The following is a 22,405-nucleotide window of genomic DNA, read 5'->3' as shown; positions in this document are numbered from 1 at the left end:
CCTAACTGCAAGGCCACCTCAGAGAAAGAACCACGCAGAAGCAGGTGACTTTTGGTGCCAAGGAATGAATGACAGGGTTCAAAGCTACCCAACCTCCACGTACCTGCCCCACAGCCCACAGCAAGGCTCTGTGCAAGTCCCTGTTAAGACAAATGACACACAGGACACAGGACCACACGTTCCCCTTTATTACAATTCACTTGGTTACCACAGACAGACATGCTGGCTTGGGCAGGTCAACTGCCAGCCAGGGAATGGTCTGTGTCTCCCGGAAACAAGAAGGGCACTGGGCACCAGGAGAATGCAGAAGCAGGCTGCTGGCTGGCCACAGACCTGTGGATCCCAGAACCAACTGGGTCTTCCTCCCCCTTCCTGGGGCAAGCTGGATCCATGCCTGTCCTCACTGTTCACATTGGTTCCCTCCCAGGAAATGCATAGTTGCCAGGAGGTGCAGCATCCCAGGGCCTGAGCAAGCTGGGCCAGGTGCAGGAGACAGGCTTTCCCCAGGGCAGCGCCAGGCCCAGCCATGTAGGTCTCAGCCAGGAAAGAAGGCCAGGTGGGACAGGAAATTGATTGGACAGGACACCCAATAGATCATGGATGCTAGGCTGGCAGTTGGACCACAGCACTTCAGAATGACAAGAGGGACGAAGGGGAAAGGAGCCAGAAGTCTGGGGTGAGGGGAAGGAAAGGAGAGGAAGGCCCTGGACCTAGGTCTTCTCAGGAACCAGAGGCTGGGACAGCTGCTCTCCAGAGAGAATGGCGGAGAAGAGAACCAATCACATCATGGGCTCAAGCCTGAGGGACCATCAGGAAGAGGACTCTACAGAGGACTTTAGCTTCTCTCATAGGGAAGTGAAGCCACTAGAAGGTCATGCTCAGGATGGCCTGAAAACCCAGGTATTGAGCTCCACATGGACCCAGGGCAACCATGAGGCTAGAAAAAGGAGGGTGAGGACAGACAGCTGCTACCTAGGTGAGTACACACGCACGCACACACGCATGCACAACCTGCCCAGGCCTCACTCAAAGCAGTGGCCATCCCCTGCTTTGAACAGAACAGCCTCAGGACTGGACTCACCACCTGGAAGTGGGGTGAGGAAAGGCCAGGAGCCAAACCCTGCAGGCAGAGAGGAGCAACTTAGCTGGATGTGGAAAAACAAAGCTAAACTAAACCTCTCCTGCGTGCCTCACCAAAACCCCCTTTTGGCCTTTGTGCTTACAGTTCAGATGGCGCCTGGTACTTTTCCTGGGCCCAAGTATAAATACCCAGGGCTGTCTTGTGAACGGGAGCAAATGGGGGAGAGGTGCAGGCTCCCCTCTTGTAGGCCCTGACTCCCTATCCTCTGAGCTCCCCTCCCTCCTGCCAACCTAGAACAGCTATGCTTCCAGACACCCAGTGGTCATGCAGAGATTCCAGAAGCCCTGTGAGCTAGGGCTGTCCAGGCCTTTTCCATGGACCCATGATTATTTACAGCCTCTGCTCCAGCTTCAAGGTACAGGTGACACTTTCACAGCGAGACTTGGCTCCTCAGAGAAGGCCAGGAAGGTGTGTGTGTGTGTGTGCGTGCGCGGCAGGGGTCTCAAGGGAGCTGGAGGCAGAGAAGGGAAAGGATGAGCCTGTCTCTGAGCGCCAAGGAGATCTGGCCTGCATTTCATTTCCAGGTACCTCCAGGGGCTCTGCATGTCCAGCTGAGAGGCCCCCACATCAGGGCTGAGGCTCAGCCCCCTGCCGGCTTCCTGGAGCTTGGAATCAGATTGCATTGGAAATCTGGCCTCAGTCTCAGAGTAGATACAACTAGGACACTCAGCCTTATGGGGGACAAAGGAAAGCCACTCAGTTAGGAGAAACCCTGGGCAAGAGAAGCACGCAGGGGATCTGAAGGCAGGGAGGAGAAAAGGGGAGGAGCCTGGATGGGTCCAGAGGGGCAAGGGGAGATCCTGTTTCTTCTCAGCAGGACCCAGGTAGAAGTGGCTTCAGCTCAGAGTCTGCAGAGGGCACAGGTCCCCCATGAGTCCTAGGCCAGGGTCAGAGGGGGTGGCATGGTGGAGGGGGCGCTGGTTTGGTTCTAAACATACATCTAGCACCACAACAAGAGACCTCCACTATACTACTTCACAAGGAAACAGAGACATGGTGGCCACAGCACAGAACGGCTCCGTGTGCAGCCTGTGGTCCCCAGGAGGCAGGTCAGGTGGACAGATACAGGGATATATATATATATATATATATATATATATATATATATATATATCTGATTCTTTGTACAAAGTAGGGGGAAGGAGGAAAGGAAGAAGGGAACCCTGCTTGGTCACCACTGTGCATGTGGCTCGAGCCCCTGTCCCATGCCCTGGCCCTGCCTCTGGCTGGGTGTGAAGGGCTCACATCTCATTGGAATATGTGTAGCTGGGGGTGGTGGAGTACTGGGGCTGTGGCTGGCTCATGGCCCCGTGGGCCGCCCCCACGGCCGCATTCTGGGCTGCCTGCTGCACATGGGGGTTCTTCCACGCACCCGTGGTCCACTCCTCCTGCGCTTTGCTGAAACTCCCTCCGCTGCCCCGGTAGAACTTATGAACCTGCAAGAGAAGCATAAGAAGGGCTTATCAGGGCCGAGGATTTAGCTCAGTGGTTCCACCGCCTGCCTTGCAAGCGTAAGGTTCTGAGTTTGATCCCCAGTACAAAAAAAAAAGAAGGGCTTATCAGGCCAGGCATGGTGGTGCACACCTGTAATCTGAGCACTTGGGAGGCTGAGGCAGGATTACCATGAGTTTGAGGTCAGCCTGGGCTACATAGTGAGTTTAAGGCCACCCTGAACTACATAGCAAGAATCTGCCTCAAAAAAAAAAAAAAAAAAAAAGGCAAGAGCTGGGGATTTAGCTCAGTCTTGCAAGTGCAAGGTCCAGAGTTTGATCCCCAATACAAAAAAAAAAAACATCACCTGGGTGTGGTGGTGCTCAACTGTGATTCCAGCACTCAAGAGGCTGAGGCAGGATGATCACTTTGAGTTCGAGGCCAGTCTGAGCTACATAGTTCAAGACCAGCCTGTACTAGATAGCTATTCCCTCACTCAAAAAACTTAAAAAAAGAAGTATCCATCAAAGAGAAGAGGCAGCTCATAGCCCCTCCAGGAAACAGGTGGGATTCATCTACAAAACAGTCCTCCCTCCACGCCACCCACCATGCCCATACAGCGGAGTCTGGCAGGTGACTCCAGAGGGATTGACCTGGAGGACCAAGAATTGCGTCTGCTCGAAGTCCCATTCCAAGCCACCCCCTCCCCTCTGGGTGGCCACATACCATGCTAAGGGCGATGAAGGAGAAGATGGCCATGACCGTGAACATGATGGTGGGGATAAGCATGACCACAGCTGAGCCAACGTTTGTCCCGAAGAAGGAGATAGTGGCAATCCAGCCGCTGTGGGGAAAGGCCAGCATGGGCCATGTGGGCATGGGGGACCCAGGAGCCCCCACTGCAGCCAAGACCACCCTGCTGCTCCCAGGCTCCCAGGAGGAGTCGTGTTGCTTACACCCAAGGCTGGCCAGTGACTCAGGAAGACCGCCCCCTGGACTTTCCTGGAGTTCATGATGCCCCCAACCACCCTGGAGCCACTGCTCAGCTCCTGTTCCCCTTGGATACTACCCCCGATCCTCTCACTGGCCCAGGAACTGGCCACTTTTGACCCCCAGGCCAGGCAGCTCAGCACCTTACACTCCCACACTGCTACCCCTACCTGATCCCACTTCTTACCAGACGCCCCAGCCTGGGATGCCCACAGCCTGGATAATGCTGATGACCAGCTGCGCCATGAAGGTGAAGAAGAACGCCATGAAGCTGAAGGAGCTGTCAGTTCTGTGCAGAGAAGATGGCTTCTGGCACCCAGAAGAGGGCCAGGGCTTCCCCACCTTCAAGCACTCCAAGCCCTCCCAAGGGTGAATACAGAGGGGACAGAGGACATGCAGAGACCTTAATTAAGAGGCCAGAGTGGAACTCCCTCATCCATAGACCTTTGGAGGCGTCTGTGTGCTGGGCTGTGTGAGTGACACTGCACAGGGTGGGACCTCTTTGGGCATGGGGCACCCACAGGCCCTGTGAGCACAGGAACAGACGGCCCCACCATGCCAGAAACAAACAGCTCCGTTATCAAGGGTATGGACAGCCCAGTAGCACCACGCCAGCTACCTCCATAGGGATATGGATAGATGGTCCGATAGGCTCAGAGAGAGCGAATCCTTTGGCACTAGAATGGACACCTTATTGGCACTAAGATAGTAGTTAATTGGCACATACACAGATAGTCCTGCTGGCAAAGAGATTTAAGGCCCCATTAGCATGGAGATAGACATTGTGCTGGCATCAAGACAGACAGCCTTGTTGATATAGTCAGTCCCACTGGCACAGGCCCTGAAAACCCCCTTTGGCACTGGATGGGCACTCATGGCACCAGGACAGCTACCCCAGTGACACACGTATGGTGCTCCCTTTGGCACAGAATCAGATAACATCATTAGCACATGAATGGCGCCAGTGGTTCCTGGATGGCTTGCTTCTTCCCTGGGCACCTAAGCTGATGATCTTGTTGTACTGACCAGCTGGTATAAGGATAGGAAGCTCCATAGCAGAAGAACCCACAGGACAAGTGAATATATGGCTTCCCAAGGAAAGCTGGGCAGAGGAAAAAAATGGCCTGGTCTCCAAGTGGACCCCACCACAGGGAAAGGAAGATGGGAGAAAACTATGAGGAAGGTCCCAGCTCCCAGCCCTCTCATTGAGTCAGGAGCTCCCAGGAAGCCCACACCCCAGGGGGCAGTGGGAGTCAAGGTATATGAGAGAAAGTAAGGCTGAAGGAGGGCAAAAACAAAGAGAGAGAGCATGCGCATGAAAGAGAGAGAGAGAGAGAGGGAGAGAGAGAGGGAGACAGAGACAAAGAGAGAAAGGAAAGGAGCTGGGGATGGTGCACATGCCTGTAATCCCTGGTTCTCTGAGAGACTGAGACAAGACGATCACAAGTTCACAAGTTCAAGCCCAGCCTAGGCAATTTAGCAACTTAACAAGACCCTGTCTCAAAATGAAAAGGAAAAAGAAAAATGAATGGCTGGGATGTAGCTCAGTGCAAAGGCTCTAGGTTCAGTCTGTAATTCTTTAAAAAAAAAGAGGAAAGGCAGAGAAAAAGAGCTGTAGAGAAAAGACAGGGGAGGTGGATACAAAGAGACAGTGTTAGGAGCTGAGGTCAGCGCCAATCACTTACTTGAAGGCCTTGTAAATGGGCCGAAACCAGCAGACGTAGGAGCAGGGCGTGAAGAGGATGAGCCAGAGAAAGGCCAGGCCAAAGTTGGTGGCTCCCCCGCCTCCGATCAGCCACGCGAGACAGCCCACCAGGTTCACGGCCAGCGTGACGCTGTTCACTGCAGACCCATGAACACACACAGAGAGAGAAACACACCAGACACACACACACACACACACACACACACAGCCATAATTTAAACACAAGACCCACAGTCAAACACAAGCCAACAGCAGACAGGTAGAGATGCACACACACACACATTACACACACATACGAACCACATTTATAGATTCACACCCACACAGAAAACCCACATATCATATCAATAAATATATAGACAGACACACAAGACACACACACACACACACACACACACACACACACGCACACGCACAGAGTACAGATGTAAGAAAGCAAGCTGGGAGCCCAGACCAAAGCCCTCCCCACACCCACTCCCAGAGACCTGAGAAACATGGAGAATAAAGAATCTCAGAGCTGGAGCCCAGAGCAGGGCCCAGCAGGCCCCTTTGGAGGCCTGGCCTCAGAGTGGGAGAAATACTCCTCCACTGGTGGAAAGGCCTGGGGGCTGGGGTGCAGCTCAGGACATTGCACAAGTTTAGCAGACACCAGGCTCTGGGTTCTGATTGTGTGGACAGAGAGGCTTCGGTCCACAGCCCACAGCAACCACCAGGAAACGCATTTTATACCTCCTCTTGCAAGGCTAGGCAGGGAAAGGGAGAAGGCAAAAGGCCTTGTGGAAACGTCTCTTCACCTGCCACACCGCCTGCTCTGCATTTCCATGGGGTAGCAGTAGTGGGTGGAACCTCAGTCTTCATCATTCTTTAGATGACAATCACACCTCCTCCTCAAAGCCCCTTTACTCATCCTCTGTCCCCAAGCTCCTGTAGACCTGGGCTGCACACATGGTCACCTGAATACAAAGCCCAGTCCACCAACCAGACCAGAGGCTCCCTAAGGATGAGGCCCAGGCTCCCAAGGGAACACAGTGTCACTGAGTCCCAGCCAGCAAGGGGCCCCAGGAACACCTCATGTCCCACGCTGGCACTGACATCAGGGTGCCCCCATGCTTAACCCTGGGCTGAGCATCCAAAGCCCTGCTTTGCACACAACAGCAGGCTCCAGACAGGTGGCATCTGCCCCAACAGAGACCTTCAGCAACTCAGGGCCGACACATGTTCCCTCAGGCTGGAGCCCCAGCAGGTGCCAGTAAGGACTTAGGAGATATTTATAGGCCTTAAATCCAGCTCTGGCGAGATCTCCTCAAAGCTGAGGTCCTGGGAGCCTGGGGTCAGGGAGAAAGTAGGCTTGACTACTTCTCTCTCTCTTTTTTTGGTACCGGGGATTGAACTTGGGAACTTGCGCTTGCGAGGCAGATGCCAGAACCACTGAGCTAGATCCCTGGCCCAAGAAGGCTTGACTACTGCATGACCACTGGCGGGTGGGGCCATCTCAGGGCCCTCAGGACATGCGTTAATGCTTCTTCCTGTGTGGTAAGCTTTGTTTCCTGCATTCTTATCACTGCTCCAAAATCTCCTAGAGCCTTGGTTTTATCACTGATTTATTGGCTCTTTCCATAGAAAAGACACCAAGTAACCCATAGTCACATGGGTAACCTCTCTTGCCAGCTCTCCTCTCCAGCTCAGTGTCCCAGTGTCCCCAGTGCAGTTACTCTACTTCCTCTCTTGAATGGACTCCATGGACTCGGCTGCTCTTTCTCTAGCCATCTGCTGCTTCTATCTCCACTCCGGCTCCTGTCCAGTTTGGCATCCATGGTTCATTACCTCACTGCCTCACTCCCTCCCCTGCTATTTCTTCTGGCCATGCCTACCTCTGTCTGACCTGAGCTCAATGTCCCCAGGAAGAAAGGATACACAGGGAAGCCCGACAGGACTATAAATTCACCAAAGTCAGCTTCAAGCAGCCCCTGTGTGTGACCAGAAACTGTAGGGGCCAGGTTTCCTTGGAGAGTATCTTGCTTCTGCTAAATGCATGCTCTGTGTCTCCTCCCCAAGACTCCTCTCCCCTTCATACATCACAGTGCCAGGGAAAAGAATGGAAGCCTTTAGCTTAACCTCCATGTCTTCTTCCCAGCATTCACAGATGCCCCACACCTGCCCCAGCCCCTGTCTCTCGAGTCACATGCCAGGACATCCCTTCCCCACTCAAAGGCTGGGAGTTTGTGTGCTGGTCCTCTGCCCTTTCTACCATGCCGCGAAGGGCCTGCTGTGAAGATAGTCTTTGTCACCACTTCCGGATACAACCTCAGGCCCAGGGTGGCAGCTACATGCATGTCTGACTCAATGCCACAAAACAGGAACAGAGCTGAACTGCAGTAGCACAGCAGGTGTCTGGGGCTGGCACCCTGCATAGCCAGCCTGCCTGTCTTCCCTCACCTGCCTAAGCGGCAACTTCTGAGCAGCTGGACACAGCCAAGTCCCATTGTCCATGCTGATACCTTTCCTACCAACCTGCCACTGACCATCAGAAATGGGGCCCTCAGTCTCTCCCTAGCACCCTAGACTTCAAGAAATAGTCCAGGCTTCAAGAAATACAGACCACCAGAGGCCCTGGGAGTGACATCAGTCACCAAGCCAACACTCCCTGGCCACAACAGGAACTTGTTGCTTGTTTTGTTTTGAGACAGGGTCTCACTATGTAGCACAGGCTGGCCTCGAACTTGTGGTGACCCTCCTGCCTCTGCCTCTGGAGTGCTAGGATTACTGGCATGCACCACCATGCCTGGCTGGAAGCTGCTGCTTGGGAAGTGGTGTGGTCAGACACACTGGCTCTCTTGCCTCCCAACTCCCAGCTGAATGTTCTTTTCTTTAAACAACCTTCCAGGAAAAGCCAGAAAAAAGAGGCTTTGAGAGAAGGACTCTCCTCCAAGTCCAGAATCCTGAGGTCCTGGCAGTCATCAGGGGCTCCTTGGAAAATCACTCCAGCAGAGGGGAAGGGAGCATAAAGAGAGGAGTTATACTTCAAAAAAAGCCCCCAATCCAGAGGTTCTGTGAATGAGATATGGAGGAGGAAACTGAGGCCCAGCTTGGGAGCTGGCCCCTGAAAGGAGCCTGCTGGGAACCAAGTGGGGAAAGAATTCCCCATCCATGGAGACATCACACATGAGGCTAAAGGATGGCCAACCTGCGCCCCTGCCCAGTGCCCAGCACCCCGTCCTCTTCCTCCTCCTCCCCGGCCCGGCCAGCCACACACTCACACATCCAGAGGTAGTAGAGGCGCTTGGTCATACTGAGATGCTGTGGTGGGATGTCGGCCTCAAAGTCTTGGTAGAAACACGGCTTCAGTGGGATGAACTTGGGCAGCGGTGGGAAGTTGTTCACCTTCTCTGTAGGCCAGGAACATTCGAGAGGTCACCAAGAGGCTCCACCCACACTGTCCTGAGCCCCCCTCCCACACTGGGCCACCCCTGTGTCACCCTGCTGTCCCTACGTTCCTGTGTCTGCCAAGATGACCTTAAGTAACCAAGTCTCTGAGCAGACATAAGGCTGATGGACACACTGGGATGAGGCACCCTCCCTAAGGGGGCAGTTCCAGGAAGAGGAAGTAGGTTGAGCGAGCCTGAAGATGGGGATCCAGCCTAGACCCGACACTCATTCATTCATTCAAGCCACTGCCCCCTCCAGTACTCAGTTTACCCAGTGGGGTGGGATCTAGACAGAGAGTCCCCAAAATTCCTTCCATCCCTAGGGTCTGCGTCTCCAAGCCTTAGAAACCAGGCAACTTGGGACCCACAGGGAACAGATCCTAGAGAGGGGACATAGGGGACAGGGGCTGGGCCACCCGTACTGCTACTCAGTCACCTGGACAGGAAGACAAGGACATCAGGATGCTCAATCCTGGTCCCCTGTATCAGAGACCTGACAGATGAGACAGGGCCATGCTGAGGCTTGGGGGGGAGGGAGCAGCCCATAGCTGAGGACAAGAGGACAAAAAGAGTCACCTCCAGAGACCAGAGAAGGTAGGGACAAGGAAGAGGGCCACCCCCCACCCCCCAGCTCATGTTTCTGTCTTGCCTGTGTGGCCCGCCCTTCCTTACCTGCCATGGTGGCACAGCTGGCCAGCGGCCTGCCCACGCCTCTGTCCTGAACTGCAAGAAGGAAAAAGCAGAGAGGGTCAGGATCAGGGACCCCTCCAAGCTGGTCCCTCTCTGAGCCCCAGTGGGGCTGCAAGCTTCTGGGACAGGACCTGGGACAGCACCTAGCTCCCTAGCACTGGAGAGCCCAGCGATGCAGCTCCTGCCCACAGGCCACCTCCGTACCTGCCACCTACTTCCGGGGACTCCTACCCTTTGCCTTAAGGCACAGAGTCCATGCTCAGAAACCAGCCAGGGTAGGAGGGGAATTTGAGACAGAGGGGACCCATGCAGGGAAAGCCAAGGGACAGCAAGGGCCCAGAGACTCCTAAGGAGGAGGTCCTCCCCTTCCCCTGCATGAGCTCCCTCATCAGACTTCTTATCTGCCAGGCAAGGGGAACGGGCAGAGCAGGCAGTGTGGACCCTGCCCTGAGCAGGAAGCAATGGACCACCTCCAGTGATTCATAACACGCTATCTATCATATTAAAAAAAAAGTAGAAAGCTGTGCCCAGGGCAGGGCCTGACTGGAGGCAGGGCCTGGGATTGAGAAACATCTGCATTGTCCCACAGCACAGCATCTATGTATGGTTTTTGTGCCTGGCAGTGTTTCTCTCGGCCAGATCTGGTGACCAGAACGTGAGGTGTCTTCTCCCTGGGTCTCCCAGGCTGGTACGGTGGCTGTCACAACCTGGGCTGTGGCCTGGTGCAGTGGCCATGGCCATCACCCCCATCATCAGCTCGGTCCAGAAGCTGGTTCTGTAGGAGACCAGAACCAGATACTTTCTAGTTGAGAGCAATCATGCAGAAACGAAGTATCGCGTCTTGAAAATCAATAGAACAGAACCAAAAGATTTGGTCATAATTGATGATAGGCATATACATACTCAACAAGAAGTACCAAAACTTGTTGGCTGCTTGGATCTTGGAAATAGAACAAAGATGGGACAGAAAGGATCCTCTAGTTATTTCAAGCCATCTCAGCATTTGGCATTATAGGCTTTGTCAGGTTTTTAGAAGGCTATTATATTGTGCTAATAACTAAAAGGAGGAAGATGGCAGATATTGGAGGCCATGCAATACATAAAATAGAAGATACAAATATGATCTATATACCCAATGATTCTGTAAGGATTACTTATTCTGATGAAGCTAGATATCTGAGAATCTTTCAAAATGTAGACCTCTCTAGCAATTTTTACTTTGGTTACAGTTATGATTTCTCCCACTCGCTTCAATATAATCTTACTGTCTTGCGAATGCCCCTGGAGATGTTAAAATCAGAAACAACCCAGGCTTGTCAGGAGAGTTTTGACATCTCTGAAGATGAAGGATTAATTACAAGGTGGAAGTGGTGTTTTGGGGATCTGTAGTGAACCTTATATGAAGTACGTGTGGAATGGTTAACTTCTGGATATAATTAAAAAATACTGTGCGTTGGGACTGGTTGTTATATATTATTCATGGGTTCTGTGGACAGTCGAAGCTGTTGATCTATGGGTGACCAGTGTATGGCACTCTGATAGCTAGAAGATCCAGCAAGTTTGCTGGAACCTGTTTTCTCAAGAGAGGTGTGAACTGTGAGGGTGATCTTGCCAATGAAGTAGAGACTGAACAGATACTCTAAGATGTCTGTGATGTCATTTACTGCAAGAAGTTATTCTTCTTATGTGCAAGTTAGAGGCTCAGTTCCCCTGTACACATCTCCACCATGATGCCCAAATCCCCTATTACATTGGACCAAGCAGATCCATTTGCACATGTGGCTGCTCTGCACTTTGACCAGATGCTTCAGAGGTTTGGCTCCCCCATTATCATCTTGAATTTGGTGAAAGAGAGGCAGAAAATAAACCATTAAAGAATTCTGAGTGAAGAACTAGTTGCTGCTGTGACCTACCTTAATCAGTTTTTGCCTCCTGAGCATACAATTGTCTACATTCCTTGGGATATGAGCAAATAAAACAAAAGCACGTTGTGCAATGTGCTTGATTGACTGAATATGATTGCGGAAAGTGTGGTGAAGAAAACAGGTTTCTTTGTAAACTGCCCCGATTCTAACTGTAGCATTTTAAGGCCAGATGAAAAGTGGAATGAACTAGGAGGATGTGTGATACTCACTGGTCGCCTGCAGACTGACATCCTTCGAATCAACTGTGTGGACTGTTTAGATCGCACGAACACAGTGCAGTTTATGGTGGGAGAATGTCCTCTGGCTTATCAGCTGTATTCCTTGGGATTGATGGACAAACCTAATCTACAGTTTGATACAGATGCTGTTAGGTTGATTGAGGAGTTCTATGAAGATCATAGTGATACCCTGTCCCTTCAGTACGGTGGTTCTCAACTTGTTCATCGGGTGAAAACTTACAGAAAGATAGCACCATGGACCTAGCACTCAAAAGACATCAGGCAAACTCTGTCCAGACACTACAGCAATGTCTTCTCAGATGCAGATAGACAAGATTCTATTAATCTTTTCCTGGGCGGTTTCCATCCCACTGAAGGGAAACCTCATCTCTGGGAACCCCAGACAGATTTTTATCTACATCACAAAAATATCATGAAACTTTTACCAACAAGAAGAAGCTACACTTACTGGTGGACACGAGAGGTAATAAAGCATTTACCACTGCCTTATGATGAAGTTACCTGTGCTTCGAACTTAAAGAAGTTGATAGTGAAGAAATTTCACAGATATTAAAGAGATTGATACCTACAATAAATTCCTTCAGCCGTATGAGTTGAGCAGTTTCGATGGTACCTTTTGCTTGGCTATGACAAGTTCTGCACGTGACTTTAAGCCTAAGACCGTTGGCATCGATCCAAGCCCATTCACTGTGTAGAAACCAGATGAAACTGGAAATCAGTATTGAGAAACAAAAGCAATAGAGAAGAAGCCATATTGCAGCGGAAGATAGCAGCCAGCGTCCCACCACCTTCCAGCGAAGAGGCTGTGTCTATAGCCGCTCCGAGGATGACTCTGGGACTGCCCATGAAGAGGAGGGCTCTGTGTCTCAGCGCTCCACTCCTGTAAATGACCGACATAGGAGACAGTGCCAAAGTGACTGAGAATACGGTCCAGCCCATGAAAGAGGTATATGGTATTAACCTCTCAGATGGCCTCTCAGATTTCTGTTCATTCAAGATTTGTACAGCTGGGGCAGAGTCAACATAAACAAGACAAGAACAGCCAGGAACTCTGTTCCAGGTGCTCTGATGGAGTTAAAAAAAAACCTAACACCTATTTCAGCTTTTCCACAAGACAACATCTATGAAGTGCAGCCCCCCAGAGTAGACAGAAAACCTAGAGAGATCTTCCAGGCCCACATCCCGGCCAGTCAAGGGATCATGCAGCTCCTAGGAAAGGAGGACACTTCCATGTACCAAGAGTACTTCAGAAATCGTTACCTGAAGGGCTGGGGATTTAGCTCAGTGGTTGTGCTACCTGCCTTGAAAGTGCAAAGACCCAAGTTCGATCCCCTGTACCAAAAAAAAAAAAAGAAATCACTAACTATAAAGACAGTGCAGGGCCATCAGGGCCCTGAGAGGGACCAAGGAAGTCACATTGGCTTAAATTATAATCTGCTCTGCCTTATCTGAAAGAAGTAATTTTCCAAAGTCCTTTGCATCTGAAGCTTTTTCCTCTTTTTGTACTACATAAATTACAAAATATAATAAAGAAATAACTGGGTGGGGCCGGGGATTTAGCACAGTGGCTCCAGTGCCTGCCTCACAAGGGCAAGGTCCTGAGTTTGATCCCCAATACCAGAAAAAAAACCCAAAAAACCCAAAAGACTTAAACGTTCTATGTATTGATATAGACAGAAAAAAGAAATTTTTTTTTAAAGATATAGACAGAAGCAAAGCAAAGGTGCCAATGTTAACAACTGGTAAATCTGAGTGAAGGTATACAGGTGTCCCTTGTTCTAGTCTTTCAACTTTACCCACTGCATTTGTGTGTGTGAGTGTGTGTGTGTACCCAACAAACTTTTCTGAGATCAATGTCTTGCTATGGTGTCCAGGCTGGCCTTGAACTCCTAGGTTCAAGTGATCCTTCTGCCTCAGCCTCCCAAGTACCTGGTGGAATACAGGGCACACAGCCAGGGTACTGAAGACAGCAACAAGGTGAGGATGTGAAGAGTCCAGAGAGAAGCTGCGCTGCGTGTACAGCAGACAGAGGTCCCTGGACTAGATGCTGGGGGCAGAATCAAGCTTGATCCTCAGTCACATGCATCGCTGAGCATTCTGTCCTTCCTTTGAAAAGTACAGCCTCAGCTGGGCATGGTGGTGCATGCCCATAATCCCTGCATCCTGAGAGGCTGCGGCAGGAGAATGGCAAGTTTGAACCCAGTCAACAACAAAAGTATAGACTCCAAGAAGTTTTTTGTGTTATTTGTTTGGTGGTACTGGGGACTGAATCCAATCACTAAGTTATCCAGGCTGGGCTTGCACTTGCGATCCTCCGGCCCCAGCCTCCCAGAGTGCTGGGATTACACATGTGCACCACCAAGCCTAGCTAAGTGTCAGAGTTTTAAAAAATAAAATTAAAATGTTGTTTTTCAGTTATCTATAAAAATATCTGTAAGTTAAGAAAAAATCAAAGTGCATAAAGTAGGAAAGTAACTAAGATGATACTGTAAAAGAATAAACCGAGCCGAGGATGTAGCTCAGTGGTGCTGGTGCCTGTCTGGCAAGTGCAAGCCCCATTAAGACATTAAGCCTATCCCTGGCCCCATTAAGACATTGTTGAGAAGGGGTGGGGATTTAGCTCAGTGGTTTCGCCGCCTGCTGCGAAAGCACAAGGACCCGAGTTCGATCCCTGGTACCAAAAAAACCCCAAAACAAACATGAGATTGTTGAGAAGACATTGTTGACATTGTTGGAAGAAAACTGAAGTATAGGGCCTGGGATTTAGCTCAGTGACACTGCACCTGCCTCAAAAGCACAAGGTCCTTAGTTCCACCCCTGGTACCAAAAAAAAGTCTTAATGAAAATTCTTGATGTTAATGAATACAGATCTAGATTCATCTTTTCAATGACTGGTCAGCTGGGTTCACAATGTCCCTGGCTCTGCAGTGGTCAGGTGAGGCGTGGACTGATATGGCCATTAAAATAGGTCATAGCTTCAGGGAAATAGTGCAGCAGAAGCCAAACTTCTGAGAAATTAGAAAAATATGAGGGAAGCCTGATGTGATGCTGTAGGCCTGAAATCCTAGCACCCTGGGGAGCTGAGGCAGGAGGATGACAAGGTCAAGCCCAGCCTGGGCAACTTAGTGACTTGGTGAGTCCTATTTCAAAATATAAAAATAAAAAGGAGCTGGGGATATAGCTCAGTGTGAAGGTCCTGGGTTCAATCCCCAACACTGCAAAAACAAACAAAACAACAAAGAAGAAGAAAAAGGAGCAAGTCTAGGACATTAGAATTTCAAAAAGCTTGGCTGAAATTCACACACACACACACACACACACACACACACACACACGCGCGCGCACACACACGAAAATCAGCAACAGCACTAAAACACCAGACAGGAAAAGACTAAGTAGTCCCTTGATGGTGAGATAAATTGTCTTCTTTTTTATCTTTACCTCCTAAAATTCCTGTAATGGTAACACACCCCTTTTGTAGTGAAGCAAAGTAGTAGGTTTACAAAGGAGGCAGCTGGAGAACTCTAAGTTACAAAGGCTTTTCCCAGGACAGGAGACTTGAATAAATTTTAGTTATTTTCACTGCATTTCTAGCCAATTCTGACCAGACTGAAAATCTCAGCTTGACCTTTGACTCCCCCTCTCCCCTCTCTCCTCTTGTGATCAGTCCTCAAGTCCGCTCTATTATTTTGTCTTGCCAACAAAACTGCTAGGCAACTAACTCAAGGATTGAGTCTACAGTCTTTGAGATATCTTAAAATCTCTGTATCAGAAAAAATTTTTTTCTGTATCAGCCCAGTGTGGTGGCCCACACCTGTAATCCCAGCACTCAGGAGGCTGAGGCAGGAGGATCACTGCAAGTTCAAGGCCAGCCTGGGCTACATAGTGAGTTCAAGTCCAGCCTGAACTACATAGTGAAACCCTAACCCTAAAAAACAAAAAACAGGGCCAGGGATTTAGCTCAGTGGTGCCGTGGCTACCTTGCAAGCGCAAGGTCCTGAGTTCAATCTCTGGTAAAAAAAAAAAAAAAAAAAAAAAAAAAAAATGAAAGGGGATAATAAACATCAATGAGTTGCTTGGTGGATTCACAGAAAATGTAACTAATCAGATAATGGAAGTAATTAACAAAAACGATCAGGGAGCTTACAGAAGACACTAATAAAAAGCTAGCTGAGTTAAATAAAGTGACACAAAACATGAATGACCAGTTTAGCAAAGAATAAGAATCCACTGAATTAAAATCCAAACAGAAAATCAGAAAAAATTATGCTGAGCCAGGGATTTAGCTCAGTGGTTCTGCAGCCTGCCTCGCAAGTGGAAGGACCCGAGTTCGATCCCCGGTACCAAAAAAAAGATTAATTGAAATAAGTAAAAAATCAGAAGATAGCACAAAGAACATAGAAAACCTGTTTACAGGAATAATATAAAAATTCCCAAATACCGGGAAAGAATTAAACATTCAGATAGTTGAGGCATACAGAGCCCCAAATAGCCACAATCAAAAGAGAACCTCTCCATGTCACATGATAGTCAAAATACCAGAAGTTCAACACAGGGACAGAATCTTTAAAGCTGTTAGAGAAAAGCAACAACTCATTACAAATGTAAACCCATTAGAATTACAGCAGGCTTCCCAACACAAACCTTAAAGGCCACAAGAGCTTGGAGTGTTTCAAGCCATAAAAGATAACTTCCACCAGGTATGGTGGGGTATACCTGTAATCCCAGGACTCAGCAAGAGGGTGGACTCAAGTTCAAGGCCAGCCTGGGCTACACAGTGAGTTCAAGGCCAGGCTGAACTACACAGTGAGACCCTGTCTAAAAAAAGAAAAAAAACCCAAAACCCAATGATATGCTGTACACAAGAAACACATTTAATCCAAAAAGAAACACACAGATTAAAAATCAAAGGTTGGAAAACAATATTCCATGCAACAGAAACCTGGAAAAAAAGCACGAGTGGCTATCCTAATTTTAGACAAAATGAATTTAGACAAAATTTTTTTTTTGGTACCAGGGATTGAACTCGGATCCTTGCGCTTGCACAGAGGGTGGTGAAACCACTGAGCTAAATCCCCAGCCCTAGACAAAATTTTTAGAAAAGAATTAAGTGCCAGGGATTTAGGTCAGTGGTGCTGCCACCTGCCTCGCAAGCGCAAGGTCCTGAGTTTGATCTCTGGTACCAAAAAACCCCAAAGAATTATGATGTGTTATGTAAGGGCCAGGGATTTAGCTCAGTGCTTTTGCTGCCTGCTGCAAGCGCAGGGACCCGAGTTCAATCCCCGATACCAAAAAAAATAAAAATAAAAATAAGATAAAATAAAGTGCATGCATTTGTATTTAAAAAAAAAAAAAGATGTGTTATGTAAATGTACCAACTCCCCAGGTGGAATGTGATCATTATGTACTAATAAAATAAATAAAGTCAAATCATGAGTGGAAAGTCATCCCCATTTTGTGAGGGAGTGGGACATTACATAGTTGAAGACATCAGTGGGTGAACTTGGATGGATCACACATGTCTGCTCCTGGTTTGTTAACCATGCTGTAATTGTTCCATTTTATATATATACACAGCATAAATAAATTGAATGTGCAAGATTCAAAAAAATCAAATTGTTTTCAGTGCTGGCATGGCATGATGAGCATATTTATAAGCAGTGGAGAAGTTGCAGGTTTGGCCGAGGGAGAGATAACTGCCAGCCATGGGACCTCGGGAGAGAGGGGCAGCATCTACGGCAGAGGAAGGGGTATGTACTGAACAAGGTGCTTCCTTCTGCTGGGATTTGAGAAGCAGAAACATGTGCTCCCCCTGCCACATGCAGCCCAACCGCCCTCTCATGAGTAAAGTACTCTGGCAGAGTGGCCCTGTCTGGGGCTCTGGGAACAGCAAGTGTTTCTCCAAGGGATGGAGAGATGACCTGGGCAGGAGACTGTGCCTGAAACAGCACCAGACTGCCCTAGTCTGTCCTGGTCTCCAGGAGCTTGACACATTCTCAGTGGGGAACCTAAAAGCAGGGGCTGCTGTGGGGTGGAACAACCATGGCAATTGAGGGCATGGAGTCCAGGAAGGACCAGAAGGGTCAACGCATATGGGATGGAGAAAGTGGAGATGTCAGGGCTGGGGGTCTCCGTGAGGTCACAGACAAGTAAAGCAGGAGCTACATGGTGGCCAGAGAAGGAGACTGGGGTTGGTGGCCACGCACCAAAGATGACCATACTCAGATGTGGCTGGTGGGAAACAGGGAGGGGGGGATAACTACACGGTGGGAGCCTCACAGGATCTGCTCCTTGAGCCCCGGCTCCAGCCAGACTCCTGGTCCTGGACCCAGGCTGTCTCAAAGGTGACCCCAGGCACAGAGAAGTCAGAGCAGCCAGGTATGGATGAACAAGAGATTCCAGAAAACTCCAGAAAGCACGGCTGTCATCAGAAAATCAGTAACAACAAATGCTGGCGAGGATGCAGGGAAAAAGGGACCCTTCTACATTGTTGGTAGGAGTGTGAACTAGTACAACAACTATGGAAATCAGTATGGAGATTCCTCAATAAATTAAAAATAGAAATTTCATTCAACCTAGCTACTTCTCTTCTAGGTATCTTCCCCAAAGCACACTCACAGTTATAGCAGCACAACTCATAATAGCTAAATCTTGAAAGCAGCCTATATGTCCATCAAGAGATGAATGGATAAAGAAAATGTGGTGTTATATAAATGAAGCACTACAGAGCCATAAAGGATAAATTGGAGTCATTTATAGGGAAATGGATGCACCTTGAAGCCATAATGTTAAATAAAATAAATCAGAAACACAAGCTTCAATATTGCATGGCTTCTTTTATATGAGAAACCCAAAGCATAAATAAAGAGCAAAATAGAAGACAGATAATAGGAAACAAGGAGAGAGGGCCAGGGATTTAGCTCAGTGGTTCCAGCGCCTGCCTCGCAAGTGCAAGGTCCCAAGTTTGATCCCTGGTACCAAAAAAAAAAAGGAAACAAGGAGAGAGATCTTCTGCAAAAGGAACAGTACCAAGAGATGGATGGAGATGGAAGGGAGGGTGAGAGAAGGGGACATAAAGAGAATTAAGATGTGTCATGTAGGGCCAGGAATTTAGCTCAGTGTTTCGCCGCCTGCTGTGCCAGTGCAAGGACCCAAGTTCAATCCCTGGTACCAAAAAAAAAAAAAAAAAAAAAGAAAGACGTGTCATGTACCCATCTCAGCTTCCCACAATGAATGTAATCAGCGTATATGCAAACATAAACTAATAAAAAAAATTTTTTTTAACATATGGATGATTCAGAGAAGAAGCCAGAGTCTAAGGTAAAGCTGCCTGCTTTCATATGAAGGTTAGGACAGAGAGAATTTAGGGCTTGGGAGAACTGGAGCAGGCTAGGGTCTACGAATAGAAGGCTCTGGGCCTTGGGGCCTTTTACTTGCAGGTAGGGAGTAGGGTAAGGAGGTGACAGCCATCTCTGACTTTTTATTTTTGAGGCAGGGTCTCACTTTGTAGTTCAGGCTGGCCCTGAACTGACTATGTAGCCCAGGCTGGCCTCGAACTTGGAGTGATCCTCCTACCTCAGCTTCCTCAGCTTCCCCGAGTGCTTGGATTACTGGTGTACACCACCATATCCAGCAACCCATCTCTGACTTTTGCAATCAAAATTCTCAGACTGCAAAACACAAGTAGCAGCACATGCCCGTAATCCCAGCACTTGGGAGGCTGAGGCAGGAAGATTACTGCAAGATTGAGGCTAGCCTGGGCTACACAGTGAGCTCAAGGCCAGACTGAACTACATATCAAGACCTTGTCTCAAAGAAAACCAAAAAAAGAAAGAAAAAACAATTAGCAATTTGCTCCTCAATTGAGAATCTTTATAATGGGGTGGGGGGTGCTACATATCTCCCTAAAAGTGTGGCCTAAGGAAACATCTCTTTAATTATCAATAACGTAGCACATACAACCTCACCCTTGTTCAGGAAACCCCAACTGTGGCTTTTTTGGGGGGGGGGGTGCCAGGGATCAAACTCTGGACCTTGTGCTTGCAAGGCAGGAGGTGGAACCACTGAGCTAAATCTCTGGCCCTCCCCAACTGTGTTTTATCCTATCCCTTACTGGGAAGCTGGGAAAACAGAAGGTGCTACAGGAGGAGAATGAGGTCCAAGTAGTCAAGCCTGGCCACAGGTCAGTGCAGAGACCAGGGCTGGCTCCCAGGCCCCCAGCTCCCTGTCATGAACCTCTCATCCCTGGCACAGAAAGGGTGACTTTCTATCCACAGAGTCTACCTGCTAAGATGGGGTCTTCCTCCTTCTGCCACCTCTGGTCCCATCAACTCCCTCCCAGCCCCATCACAGCCCTGAAGTCTGGGGCTATGACTCATCCTCAGAAAGCAGCACATGCTGGGCCATGCCAGCGCTCTCTTCTGATACTTCCTCAGTAGCCTCCTACAAATCCTGTGCCTGGTATTCAAGGCTTTGTGCCAGTCAGCTACAAACCTCCTTCCCTGCCATTCTTGGCTTCTCTACCATGGGCTGATTGGCTTCCTACATCCTCAGCCCCATGCAGAAGATCCTGTCTGCCTCCCTGTCTGTTCCCAGTGTCCCAAACCAGCAGCCTCTAAATGCTAGCATTTCCTCACATCCTCCCTCTTCCTAGAAGCTGTTCTAGACAGCCCTGCTCTACAGCCCACTGTACCAATTCTGAACCAGTTGCTGGGCACTTGGCAATTGCCCATCCTCAGCCAATCTCATCCCCAGTCTCCCACAGATGGCTTCTAAGGGGACCCACAGAGCATAGTTGATCTGTATTCAGCAATGACTGAAAACTTGGACACTGTCCCAAGGATGGGGGTGGAGAAACTGATGCCCTTCTCCTAACAGGAAAAGGTCACAGCTTCAGTTAACCCTGCTGATCACACTTCCTCCAGGAAACTCACAGGGTCTCCAGGCTGCCAGCAGGACAGGAAGTGAAGCCTGCAGAGGAAGTGCTACAGGGAGGGGGCAGAGGGAAAAGGAAGAGGAGAACTGGGGAGGAAAAAGGAGCTTCCTTGAGGGAGGGCGCTACTTGGTCTTGTCATTCTGTCTCTATAGAGAGGTTCGGGCAGAAAGATGTCCAGAGAGGGAAACCAGCGTGTTCAGAGGTAGCCAGCAGGCAAAGGACTAAAGAAACCACCATTGAGCCCCAGGCCCTTATCAGGACTTCCCTCCAGGACCCCGGTGGCTTCACAGGCTGTGCTAGACTAAGAGGTCCTTCCTCTGGGGCCATTTGGCAGCAATGGGCCTCTCCGCAGTGCAGGCTTTGCTCTCAGACTCACTGGGCTCTGGTGGAACTAAGCTAGCAACCCCGCAGAGCCCCAAACAAGACCTTTCTGCCAGTCACAACCCTGCCAGAACCATCTCCCTCTTTCACAGCCCCGAGTGTGCAGGCAGAATGGGGAGAGCACAGGTTGGAAAACTATCCAATTCCCCCATTCCCGGGGAGGGTCACAGGGCTGGGCTCAGGAAGGGGGAGGGTGCTTGTTCCTACCTCTCCGCCTTGGCCTGTGGCACCCCTATCCTGCCTTTCTTTCCATCCAGATCTCACCTCCTCCAGTCTCCTGCTCACCGGCCCTACCTGCCTCTCTCACTGGCCCCCGGGAAAGTCGGCCAGGCCTTCTGATTTCCCCATGGGGAGCTGGGACACGATGGACTTGCACTGCCTGCGATGGCCAGTGCTCTTCGCAGTCTCCACCTGGTTCTCCCAACCCCTGGGCAGCAGCTCTCCGAGGCGCACAGGGATTGGTCTCCACACACCTCCCCTCTTTCCTCGTGACCGGCTACATGCAGCGCCCCCAACCCACTACCCAGGCCCGGGTGGGGTCCAGGCCCAAGTAAGGAGCCCCGGGATGGCTCCGATCCCTCATCCGAAGGTCGCCGCTGGGGAGGGAGGGTGTGGACACCCGGGTCACCTGGGCGCCTAGGAGAGAAAGGGACTCCCGCTCTCCCATCCCGGGTCCCAAGGGAGGATGGGGGGGACAGGGCCCCGGGATCAAGCATCTGACGTCACTGGGCCCCCGGGTCCCGCGACCGGCCGAGGATGGGGACAGCAGGGGCTTAGGAGGGGATGCGCAGGGAAGGTCACCCCGACTCTGCACCACGGCAGCTAGGCGGGGTTCAAAGCTGCACCGGCCTCCATCCCCATCCCCGTCCTCGTTCCCGTCCCATCCCCGCTGGGCGCACTCACCCCAGATGCTGCGCTGCACCAAGCGAGGCGGCGCTGAGCCGCGCGGGCTGGGGAAGCGCGCGCCGGGGACCCGATCCTAGCGCGCCCCCGCTAGCCTCCGCAGCCACTCTCGCGAGACTCCCACCCTGCGCCTGGTAGCCGATCGCTCTCGCGAGAAGCCCACGGCCGCAGGGCCCGGGAAGCTGTCCGAGGTGCTGCCACCCTAGTCCTAGCCCCACCGGGTGAAGAGACCCAGATATGGGGTGCTGGCCATTGCCTCAGTTTCCAGATCTGTAAACTGGGGAGAAAGACCTCTCTTGGCATCCCAGGAAGGAACAGGAAAGAGCTTTGAGAGCAGAAAATTTGTACTTACTCATTTAATACGTAAAGGACATTTTTAAAAGCACATTTTAAAGCCTAATAACAGAAATGTCATCAAATACCATCAGTGGATTGAAATAAAAGTGATTTTTTTACTGAAAAGAAAAAGAAAGAGGACCGAAGATGTAGCTCAGAGGCACTGTGCCTGCATGGCAAGCGTAAGGGCCTGAGTTTGATTCTTGGTACAAAAAAAATTTAAAGAAAGAAAGCAAGAGATTGTGGCAACTGAGAAAGTCCTCAGATCTAAAGGCTCCAAGTGATGTGAAGAGATAAAGATGAC

At 50.1% G+C, this 22,405-nt stretch overlaps 1 protein-coding gene and 1 pseudogene across 5 annotated transcripts; one reads left to right on the top strand and one right to left on the bottom strand.

Annotated features, from left to right (window-relative positions):
• Positions 1-173: 173 nt before the first annotated feature.
• On the bottom strand, positions 174-21,886 carry Scamp5 (secretory carrier membrane protein 5). 5 transcript variants are annotated; one of them, XM_087210242.1, is made up of 8 exons: positions 21,766-21,875; positions 12,160-12,233; positions 9,365-9,415; positions 8,525-8,653; positions 5,248-5,404; positions 3,750-3,851; positions 3,299-3,416; positions 174-2,577 (listed from the first exon to the last, which is right to left on the bottom strand). In XM_087210242.1, exons 3-8 carry the CDS (start codon positions 9,369-9,371, stop codon positions 2,383-2,385), a joined length of 708 nt encoding a protein of 235 aa, XP_087066368.1. In that variant the 5' UTR covers positions 9,372-9,415; positions 12,160-12,233; positions 21,766-21,875; the 3' UTR covers positions 174-2,382. The 5 variants fall into 5 exon arrangements, with proteins under 5 accessions (XP_087066368.1, XP_087066364.1, XP_087066365.1 ...); XM_087210238.1 differs by lacking the exon at positions 12,160-12,233 and having other exon boundaries at positions 21,766-21,886; XM_087210239.1 differs by lacking the exon at positions 21,766-21,875 and having other exon boundaries at positions 12,116-12,232.
• On the top strand, positions 10,116-20,321 carry LOC110347130 (polyphosphoinositide phosphatase pseudogene; annotated as a pseudogene).
• Positions 21,887-22,405: the final 519 nt, after the last annotated feature.

Source organism: Heterocephalus glaber, unplaced genomic scaffold, assembly GCF_053883595.1.
Source record: "Heterocephalus glaber isolate CG9 unplaced genomic scaffold, H.glaber_assembly_v1.0 deba00001140, whole genome shotgun sequence".
NCBI lineage: Eukaryota > Metazoa > Chordata > Mammalia > Rodentia > Bathyergidae > Heterocephalus > Heterocephalus glaber.
Note: the sequence above shows the minus strand (reverse complement) of the source record. Positions and strands in the feature narration are given on the sequence as shown.